Below are 11361 nucleotides of genomic sequence, written 5' to 3' on the forward strand. Positions count from 1 at the left end.
CTCTACCCCAACTTATTTTTTTATAATCTCATATGCAACAATCTTTTTACAAATATTTTTCAACTATAATTTATTATTTTCATCATATATCATTTAAGTTCATTTTTCTTCGATTTTCTCTCTCTCTAACTTATAAGCTCAATTATCCAAACACTTTGATAACTTATAAGCTCTTAAAAATGACATCTTATAAGCTCTTGAAACATCTTATAAGCTCTTTAAAATAAGCTTAGCCAAACACCCTCTAAGTTTTTCAGAAGTTCCAAAGAAATTTAAACAATTTTACTCGTGATAAAACATTCTAACCTAATACTTACTAGCCAGCCATTTTTTTTAATAGAGTGACGCTTTTATGATAAAAAGATCATGGATAGGGTTATATTCTACTTACTCTGTCCTATAAAAATGTGTACTTTTTGTCATTTCATATATATATATATATATATATATATATATATATATATATATATATATATGAAAATGGTCACTTTTCTATAGTAAAAATAAAAATTGTCCACTCATATAATGAACTTAAAAATTAGACGCCTTTTAAGTAAAAATACATATATGCTCCTATCATGAAAATTAAATTAATCAACTTCAAAGTTCTTGACTCATCCTAAAACACCTAATGGATGGACTCGAATTTATACGAGGTCGTCCTAGGGTGGTAAGGTGACTCAAGTCGTCTCTCAAGGAAGACTTAACAGAGCTTCGATTATGCTACTCACAAGTACAGAAATAAAACCTAACACTCTAATCGGATAATTGGGGCTGGCACTGGCTAACGCTCTAACACCGGTACGTAATTGAAACGAAGCAATAAACATTAACTAAAGCAGAAACATGTACGAACACATATAAGAACTAAGACACGGCATTTAAACATTAACGGAATCAACTAGGGTTTCAATCTTGAACTCCGAACCAAACAATCATAAACTCATAAACATTAACAATAAATTATTACCTAGGCAAGAACTTAAGTCAAGCATCAAATTCAACTCACAAAAATCTTCAATCACCATAAAAGAGATTACTAAACATTCACCAACAAAAGAAATCCTAAGGCGCAATACTTAACAATGATTCACGTACTTCTCACGATTCAACGACACTGATCTACAATCACCACATTCATCAAAAACACAAACTAAAGGATTCAAGTAACCAAGGATTCAAATCAACTAAATAAAGTAAATGAGTTCTTACAAACGTAGTGATCCGAGCAAAACAAATCCAACGGAAAGAAACGATCGATCAACGGCAATCCAGCAAATCCAAGAATGAATACTAATGTTTTGAATCTCTAAAAACCAAGGGAAAATAATGAAAAATCGCCCTAGAGGCTGTGCTGATCGGAACTGATGAATAAAACCCTAAAAATGGGTTTTTATACTAAAAACCGTAACTGCCGAAAATTAACAGCGGCGGCGGCAGCCGTGGCACGGCGCCGCCGTGATGCCCTTTCGCAGAAACTCCCAAAAACGTGCACGGCCCGCGCCGTGAGGCTGCGGCGCCGTCTAGACGGCGGCCGCCGTGGCGCGGCGGCGGCCGTGGGTTGTCTTCGAATTTTGCTTCAATCTATGCTGAAAAACTTGACAACTCTCGAATCCTGCACATGACAACAGTATACCAAAAAGGTCATCGAGCACGTGAAAAATAAGGCAAAGAGGAATAAAACATGCTCGAAAACACGGTAGAACACTAGCAAGTACCGCCCAAAAACGAGGTAAACAGTTCTTCTTAATTTTTTTTTTAATTTTAGAATTGATTATTATTTTGGTCGCTAATTTTATTTTTGTTTTTTAATTATTCTAATTTTTTTGTTATTTTATTTTATTATTCTAAAATTGATTATATTTCGGTCGATAATGTTAATTTTGATTTGTCAATATTAATTGCTATGTAATTTTAAAATTAGTGAGAATTTCTTAATTTTTTTAATGCTAATAATACTTTTTTTCAAAAAAAAATTAACGATTAATTATTTTTATTTTTTGAATTATTTTAAAACTGATCGTTATTTCTTTCGGCACTCCTCGCCGGCACCACCAATTTTCCTCAAATCATCTAGACAAGTCCTGATATCCTCTTTTGCATAAGCTAACTATCTAAGGGAACGTTTACGTTACATGATTGAGTATTTTTATCCTCAAGACTCAAGAGTATGATTGCTCCAATCTCACCCTTTCAATGGGATAAGAATCAAGCAAAACTAACTTGTATGATAAAAATAAGGGTTAAGTACCAATTTTCCCCCAACGTTGACCCCCACATCGCGTTCAACACCCTACCCTGTTCGCTACTCTTAACATACCTAAAGTTGAGCAATTCCCCCCTCCCTCTCCCATCCCCCCTCCCTCGCGCGCGTTTAACAGCCGCTTAACTCCATTCGAAAAAAGGATTTTTTTTAATACTCCATCCGTCTGTCAAGATTATATAAAATTGTTTGGGCACAAGATTTAATAAAATTGGTGATGATTTTGATGTAGTGGAGAAAGGGTCCCGCCACTTTATGAGATGTGTGGTTGAGATTGAATTTGGGGTGGTTTTTTTTGTAAATAAAGAGTATTAGTAAGGATAAAATATTAAAGAGGATGATGGGACCATTGCCTTAAAAGGAAAGTGACATAATCTTGACGGACGCCCGATATAGTAAGTTTTATATAATCTTGGCGGATGGAGGGAATATATAATTTCTACAGCTTTCCCTGCGAATCCTCGAATTCTCAATTTCTCACCCACCACATGCGAATCCTCAAGAAGTACAGCTTCCCCTAACTCTAAACAAACTTTTCAACACCATTCTTCCAATCCTAAAAAACTAGGGCTGGGAATTTCGGGATCGGGTAATCGGGTACCCGATACCCGACCCGAAAAAATCGGGTATCGGGTACCCTATACCCGAAAAATTCGGGTTCGGGGTCGGGATCGGGTATTTAGGGTGTTAGAAAATCGGGTATCGGGTATACCCGATCGGGTATCGGGTATACTCGAAATACCCGAATTAAATTCCCAAGTTCCCATTTAATTTTGAATTGATTTATGCTACCTACACCAGAACGGGCCCTTCCCATTTTCCCAAATCCCAATCCCAGCTGGGCCCTTCCCATTTTCCCAAATCCCAATCCCGCTCGGCCGTCCCCCACATTTCAGATTTCATTCCCGTCTCCAGCGACCCACCCAGCGGCGCCCCTCGCTCGCCCCTCTCAATCCAGAAATCCGGCGACCCTTCTCCAGCGCCTCGCCTCGCCTCGGGATCTGCTCGCCTCGCCTCGCCCGCCCGCCATTCTCCAGCGGCGCCCCTTCTCGCCAGCGGCGCCCCTTCTCGCCCGCCTCGCCCTTCTCGCCCGTCGTCGCCCTGCAGCGCCGCGCCGCCTTCGAGCTCCAACACCAGTTCTTCTTCTTCTTCTTCTTCTTCTTCTTCTTCTTCTTCTTCTTCTTCTTCTTCTTTAATACAAATTTCCTATGTCAATGACTCAATGTTGAATAATTGAATTTGCTGCTTTGAATAATTGAATTTGGTCCTTGAATTTGACTATGGCAATGTTGAATTTCGCTTGAATTTGCTGATTTGAATTTCGGGTAATTTAGGGTACCCGAATACCCGACTCGGGTACCCGAGTCGGGTATTAGGGTACCCGATTTCAATTTCGGGGTCGGGATCGGGTATAGGGTTTAGGGGATTTTCGGGTTCGGGTACCCGATTTTTTCGGGTAGGGTACCCGAACCCGACCCGATTCCCAGCCCTATAAAAAACTCCCTCTTCTCTCGCTCTTAAACACTTTCTCCCTCTGGCCGGCAATATCATCTTTCCTCTCAACTTCGGCATGCCCGTTTCTCGCTATGCATCCGGCGAAGGCTCCGTCTCCCTCACAGTCTCCATCTCCAATGCTGACTTATTTCTTCTCACCGGAAACCATCCCAAGGATGCCGATATTTTCTACAATTTCATCCCTGAGATCCTTCCCGCCGTATACTCATCAGATTCAATCACCTTCCCCATCATCTCCCTCCGAATCACCTTTTCCCCAACCAAGGCATCTGCATCGGCGTTACCAACCACCAAGCCATCGTCGACGGCGTCGCTATAATATGCTTCTTCCAAACATGGGCCTCAATCAACAAATTCCACGGAGACAAGCATCTGTTAGTGCTGGGCTAGAAAGCCATGCCCATCTACGACCGAAGCGTCGCTAAAAACTCCGACAGGCTAACTCCACGAATCTGGGTGATGGTGAAGAATTCAAAGCCGACGGTGACTTCAACCGTTTCTTTCCCCACGCACAAATTCCGCGAAATCTTCGTTTTGAGCGACCAAGAGATCACAAAGATGGTCCGCCTCAAGAAGCCCGACATGGCATGGGTCCCATAGTAATAAAGAAAATTCATTTTTTTGAACGGAGTTAAGCGGCCGTCAAACGCGGGGGAGGGGGGAGGGGGAGAATTGCTCAACTTTAGGTACATTAGGGTAGCGAACAAGGCCGACCCTGTCATGGGGGTGTTGAACACAATAGAGGGTCAGTGTTGGGGGGAAATTGGTACTTAACCCTAAAAATAATCAATGACTTTGGGATATTTCAAAGTTTCAATTCATCAAAGTAAACAAGAGATTAACCTTATTATTTTTATCTATAAAAGCTAATCCTACAAAGTAAACGCTCCTCTAAGATATACATGAATAAAACTGCATATTGAAGGATAGTTTAAATGATTTGATAGGTGCTAATAATATCAATGATAAGTTTGCTTGTTCCCTAAAAAAAAAATGATAAATTTGCTTGACTTCGAGTGGTTCCATGAGTGATGACCCATTGGGAAAAGACTCATGGGACAAGTGTGAAATTTGAAGTTGAACTATTACCGAATTTACCGTCGAAATTCTGCCAATGATTATAACGATTGAATTTTCATTCTTTAATTGGTTGTCGAAAATTCAATCGTTAAAAGACGAAACAACCACCAAAATAAGACACCTCAAATCGATCATTAATTTAAAAGCCATTTTAACGATCGAATTCTTACTTTTAACTATCGATTTTTTTATCGTTACGCCGCTCAGAACGCTTTTCAAAATCAGCTGCAAAATAACATTGGCTAAAAGATTCACCAACAAAATAAGGTGAAGCTTTATAACCTGCTACAATCGTATTATTCAGCTCTCTTTCGAGAAGGGAGAGAGTCACATCAAAGCTTCATCCTTCATGCATAGAAGCCCTAGTGTTGCTTCAACTGCCCTAAACGCCGCCCCCTACTGTACATGACGGACGCCCCCGAACAGCGATAAGGTGCAACAGCTTGAACGATTCACTCTCTTAACGTTAAACACGTGTTAATACATCCTCGCCATACCATACTGAACACTACCTACATTTCTGTGTGCAGCTGCATTGGCGTTTGTTGCTGCCGCTGCTCCAAGCTCACCATACGGGGCTTTGGTCTTCAGAAGATTTGTGTCAACCACGACTCTGTCGTGAACATGATCAAGCTTCATCACTGCAGCCCGAGTCATGTAGAAAGGATTGCTCTCCATGTTTACTGCTACATTGGAAGCTAGTACGCAGTTGGGTATTTGCTTCGTCATCTGAGGTGACAAGTTTTTCTGAGTCTCAGCTGCTGGCCTCTCCGGCTTGTCTTTGCTGCTTCTATAGTAACAATGTGTCGGTGGGATAGGGGGAGGAGCGACGCCCATTCGTGTTAGAGTTCTTGCATCGTAAGCATCTTTCGTGGCGTTTGAACTCTCGTATGGAAAAACTGGGCCGACTGCTTTACCTGGTTTGGCTGCGTAGGGTCAGATATTAAACTTCATTTTTTGAGAAAACGTATAGTAATTATGGAACGAGATGGGATGTTGAGTTATATCGAACACCTTGTAGGATTCTCTGCGGTGGCTGCAAGGTTCTTGGAAAACTACTATGAAGCCCATCGAAATCTCTTGAGTTCCGGCTACATGATTCTTCACCATTCTGTCGATCTTTGGGATTAACGGCTGCTTGACCAGAATGTACAACGGTAGACCTGCACCACACGATATTGCTGGTAAGTGCACAAAATACACTAACAGCCGGTTGCAACGAAGATCAATCATGATTAGCAACATAACTCATAATCAAGAACACAAATATATATAACATCTTCAAATGCATCTCCACATCCAAAGTCAAGATAAAACTTTCATCAAACGCAGCCGCAGGCACGGTTGAATTTAATATACCTAGGAAGGGATACATGCTTTCTTTCAAGAGGAATCACTGGCGAGCTTTTGCCACTATTTTCTTCCAAATGAGCAAACTGTTTCTTGAACTGATCGACAGCACTGTGTAAAAGATCATTCCCGGTATTAGGAACATGCGGGTTAAAAAGAGAAGGGATCAAGTAAAAGGAAATATCACCTTGGATAGACATAACTAGTTCTCTCGATTCCGTTGATGTAATCCTTCAGCAGCTGAGGATGGTATTCTAGTATCTCGCGGAATATTAACTCCCGAATGTCCTCTTTTGTGACTCTCCGCCTCTCGAATTCGAATTCCATCTTCGAAATTGGCTGACAGGATGGTTCTCTGTCGACTTTGGCCAATCCCTTGAAGTATGGATCAGCTAGTGCCTGAAGACGAAAAAGAGAGATACGGCATCTGATCAACCTAAGTTTTCAAAGAATTTTTTATTTAAAACGGATTTATGCCATAGCTAACCTCTTCAGCAGTAGGCCGGTCCCTTGGATCAAAAGCAAGCAGCTTCTCCAAGAGCCGAAGGGCTAATGGATCAGCGTTTGGAAATTTCTGAGAAAAAGGAACGGGCGGCTTCTTTCTCATGCTTGTGAGATATCTCCTAGCCTTATCATTACGCACCTAAAAAGTATACAGGAAAGATATCACCAAAACAAAGTAGGTTCATGTATGCAATAATTAGAAGCCTCAAATTTATAAAAAATGGCAAAGAAATGCATACCCGAGAAATCGTATCCATTGATGGAGTTCCGAGTACATCGGTTATCATGTCCAGCTGATGAACAACATTCTTTCCAGCAAAAAGTGGCCTTCCCGTCAACACTTCAGCAAAAATGCAGCCAATACTCCATATATCAATAGCTGGTGTATACTGAAATGTACAGTTAAAGAAAAATCAAGATGTAATGACGGCCAAAAAATGTTGATGCCATGGCACAACAAGAACAAACCAACTTATAAATTAGCTACACACACCAATGTCAACGATGAGGTATTCAACAGAATCAACGTATATAAGGCCCTTCACCATTCAATGACACATGTACCCTACTACTACAATACTCTTATGCTCTAATCATCATATTCACAATCTATCGATACGACGACATATACCAAGCCAAGAAATTTGAATACAATCTATATTGAGAATACAGCAACATGGAAACAATGAAGATGGAGACAAAATGCAAAAAACATACCTTCGAGAAAAATGAGCCACACAATTCTGGAGCCCTGTACCATCTAGTAGCAACATAATCCTGTGTTTTATGACAGGGTGCATACAACTCTCAGAAAAAGGCAAAAAGAAAAGCAGCTATTGTAATTGTTACAATAATAATATATGTTTGTACCGTCCAAAATACAGTCATCGGTGTGTCATTGAATGCAACTCTGGCCAATCCAAAATCACATATTTTGAGTTTACAATTTGCATTTGCCAGGATGTTCTTTGGTTTCAAATCGCGGTGATAAACATTAGCTGCAGCGTATATTCATAGAAATAATCAAATAATATATTTGCTAATTATCTTCATTTTTATATTTTATTGAGGGGCCGGGTGCTGGATAAGGTTAGTCAAGAAAGAGGAGGAATACATATAGAAGGATTACCTGTGTGAATATATTTAAGGGCACGAAGCAATTGGTAAAGAAAAAACTGGTAATGTTCCCGTGTCAAGTCATCATTAGCTTTGATAACCTGATGTAGATCTGACTCCATTAGCTCAAAAACCACGTAAATATCTTTGAATTCTCTCCTTGAAGGGGGAAGCATAATATGCTTGATCTCGACAACATCTGGGTGCCGCAAAAGCCTGAGAAGCTTTACCTCTCGGAGAATCCTAGCAGCATCAGATATGTGCTCGAAGATGTCATGAATTTTCTTTATTGCCACCTTTTCACCGGTACGAGTGTCAATTGCTGAACAAACAACTCCATAACTTCCTTTTCCTACGACCTCCTGGATTTTATACCTGCTTGCCTCACTATACTCAGAAAAGAAGTCTAATTCTGTTGAACTCTGTTTCAATCAAATAGATTTGATAAGAATGGATCATATGATATACAGTCGCAATTTATCAATCAATGAATTAAATTGCAAATGCACACAACAATCCAAAATTTGCAGTACAGATTCTACAACACTTCATTTATACCCCACAGAGTGAAATTAAAAGGGCAAAAGCAAATATAATTCATCACTGATTTTACAAAAAGCAGAACTTCAAATACTGCAGCTGTTAAAACAAATTTCATGCTGCAGGAGATTTTCCACAATATGAGAAAGAAAATAGCTCATTCTCTCGACAAACAATAAAAAATAACAAGTACAAAAACACAAAGAAAACATCCATAGAAACCAAATTGAAAAGAAATCATATCACTTTGATCATCAATCCTTTTACCCTTTATCAATCATATAAAATAATTACATCATTTGTTTCTTGAACGAGATAGTTCATCATCAAGAACATGAAAAATGTAGCAAGTAATAACTTCTGCAGTAGACAAGCCCCAGTCCACAACATTGTAAGCCATGTACACTAAAACTTGTTCATCATCTATCAGCAGTCGCTCAGAATCAGAGGAAATTTATAGGCCGCAGAAATTTCAAATTATGGTTTTAAAGAATCAGACAAGTGAAATATAAAAGTTTCAGATGGAGAAACTAGTATAAGCTAATTTTATCATTCAATCAGAGATGATGATAAAATGATACAGTGTAACAAATATCTGGGAAATAAAATGAGAATTGCAACTGAAAGCATTCGGTTATTCATTTCTTCGACAATATTTACTGAAATGAAATACAGAAGGTGAAATAATAAATATCTCACACACCAAAATTCCAATCATCATCTATCAATCACTAGTCTAATCAAACATCAAAACTAGTCTTCGAACGGTTGATCAATCAATGCATTTCAACATTAAGCAAAATTGATATTTTTAATCAAATCAAGAACAACTCAATTCTAAACTCGTCATGAAAGAAAAGTCTACTGCATTTCATATTCTGTTTTTCTTTAAGACAATACAAGTAAAACAAATAATCAAGAAGAGACAAATCTATGAAACATCTTCTTCTTCTTCTTTTTAATACGTAGAACATAAACCTCAAAAAAACCTTTTATTTTTTCAATAACAGTTTCATAAATCACAACCCAGAAAAAAGTAAACAAAAAAGAAAAAGAAAACCAGACTCACCTTCTTTCGGTGATCCGACTGCATTGTCTAAAACCCAAGAAAAATAATCTTCAGCAAATGCAAAAATTGAAAGAAGTAACCCAACTACAATTCCCCCACGAAATTACACAAAACTCAACCGCATTTGCCCCATCCACCTCGACTTCGTATGGAAAAGGAGCAGTCCGACCTCGTACGCCTCGAATCACAGTTAAAAACAAAGAGAAAACTATCCCTCATATAACGCTCCTCTTCTTCGTCTTCACCAGCAATCATAGAACAACAGAAACAACCATCAACAGCTTATTCACACGAGCGCGTGAATGTGTGGATCTTAAGGAACGATGTGGTTGCTCTGACGGTGGGGTTGCTTCTGACACCGACACAGACTCCAGAGAGAGAGAGAGAGAGAGAGAGAGAGGTGAATGAGAATGTGTGTATGTATACACTAGGGAAGCGAATTAAGAGCTGTACATCTCTGCTTATGAGTTGTACCCTTCGTGTTTTTGTATGTTGGGGCTTTATCCTTTCGGATAAGATTATTTTGGGATTCCATGCTTCATTAAAATGGTTTTAGATATTAACACCATTATTTCAAAGTTATACTGTTAAACACTCTGCGTCCGAATTGTATAATTAATTGTATTCATATACTTTTTGTAATTTAAAAAAAAAATATTTATCCATAAAAAGTAGTTCCATTTTGCTATTTTAAAATGTCCATAAAAATTAATCTCTTTCCAATTTTAAAAACTAGCAATCACATGATGGGTCTTATTCTTCACTCACAATATAATTAATTATCATTATAAACACTATTTTTCAAATGGAACCTTTTCTACATTCACAATACAATAATTATTTTTATTAAAATCTATGTCATCTCTTACTAGGATTATTTTTTGTGGACGGAGAGAGTACTATCCATCAAGAAATAACTCTTTGTTTTACAAAAAATATTTATCGTATGAAGCGACATTAAATATATATACAGAAATTAATACTCCATCCGTCCATGAAAGAACTTCCTATCTTTCATTTTTGGACGTCCACAAAAAAACTTCCTACCTATTTTTGGACTATACCCCACCACTTATAATCCTCTTACTTTTCACTTTTCACAATTCTCAATATTAATTATAACATATTTTCACCACTCCCAATACACTCAACTACCTTTTATTCACTCTCAATACACTCAATAATATTTTTTCTTAAAACTCGTGTCACTCCCTCCTAGGAAGTTCTTTCATGGACGGAGGGAGTATGTTTTTTTTTTTTTTTGATCGGAAAAAGAGCATTAGTATAAAAAAGAAGATGGATCTGGCACCAGAGATGCCAAATTCCGAAACACGTACATCAACTCACGCAACAAAAAGAAAGTGATAGTGGCCCTCACCACCAGAGAGAGACCACAAGAGGTCGGAGGGAGTTGACAGAAAACTAGATTTTCGCATCAAAAAACCAACTCCTGAAATCTCTAGAGCTTGGCTGCTGAGAAAAAGTCGTGGCCCATGCCCACGTTCTTGTTTTGATTTCTGCCAGTACTCTATCAGCTTTCCATTCTTCCTGCTGAAACTTGCAGCCGTTTCTCCACTACCACACACACCAGACAAAACAAAACCAGATAGTAGTCAAGAAAGATGTGTCCTCATTTTCCCCCAAATTTCTGAATGCATTTAGATGATCCTTTGCTTTGAATGGTAAAGCCGATTGTCTTCCAACCCAATTGAGAATTGCATACCATAGATCTGAAGTCATTGTACATGAGAAGAAAACATGGTCCGAGGATTCGATCTCTTTTTTGCAAAGAATGCAGGTGGCGTCTGCGTTGGAGTTGATCACTTTGCGTCTTTGAAGGTTATCGCACGTTGCCATCCTTCCCTTCAAAACTCTCCAGCCCGTTGTTTTGGCCTTGAGCGGCACTTGTGCTTTCCAAGCGGTT

The 11361-nt window shown here is 38.8% G+C and overlaps 1 protein-coding gene across 2 annotated transcripts; it reads right to left on the reverse strand.

Annotated features, from left to right (window-relative positions):
* Nucleotides 1-4973: 4973 nt before the first annotated feature.
* On the reverse strand, nt 4974-9943 carry LOC131012229 (mitogen-activated protein kinase 20-like). 2 transcript variants are annotated; one of them, XM_057940137.1, is made up of 10 exons: nt 9438-9943; nt 7842-8250; nt 7583-7710; nt 7430-7489; nt 6952-7101; nt 6696-6851; nt 6396-6607; nt 6218-6319; nt 5873-6021; nt 4974-5784 (listed from the first exon to the last, which is right to left on the reverse strand). In XM_057940137.1, exons 1-10 carry the CDS (start codon nt 9459-9461, stop codon nt 5336-5338), a joined length of 1839 nt encoding a protein of 612 aa, XP_057796120.1. In that variant the 5' UTR covers nt 9462-9943; the 3' UTR covers nt 4974-5335. The 2 variants fall into 2 exon arrangements, with proteins under 2 accessions (XP_057796120.1, XP_057796121.1); XM_057940138.1 differs by having other exon boundaries at nt 4974-5775; nt 9438-9844.
* Between the last annotated feature and the right edge of the window lie 1418 nt (nt 9944-11361).

Source organism: Salvia miltiorrhiza, chromosome 2, assembly GCF_028751815.1.
Source record: "Salvia miltiorrhiza cultivar Shanhuang (shh) chromosome 2, IMPLAD_Smil_shh, whole genome shotgun sequence".
NCBI lineage: Eukaryota > Viridiplantae > Streptophyta > Magnoliopsida > Lamiales > Lamiaceae > Salvia > Salvia miltiorrhiza.

Coding starts and splice junctions, on each gene's coding strand:
- LOC131012229 (XM_057940137.1), bottom strand. CDS start 9,461: ATGCAGTCGGATCACCGAAAGAAG. Junction 7,102..7,429: donor GTGGCTCATTTTTCTCGAAG/GTATGTTTTTTG, acceptor TGTACATTTCAG/TATACACCAGCTATTGATAT. Junction 5,785..5,872: donor ACCGCAGAGAATCCTACAAG/GTGTTCGATATA, acceptor GACCCTACGCAG/CCAAACCAGGTAAAGCAGTC.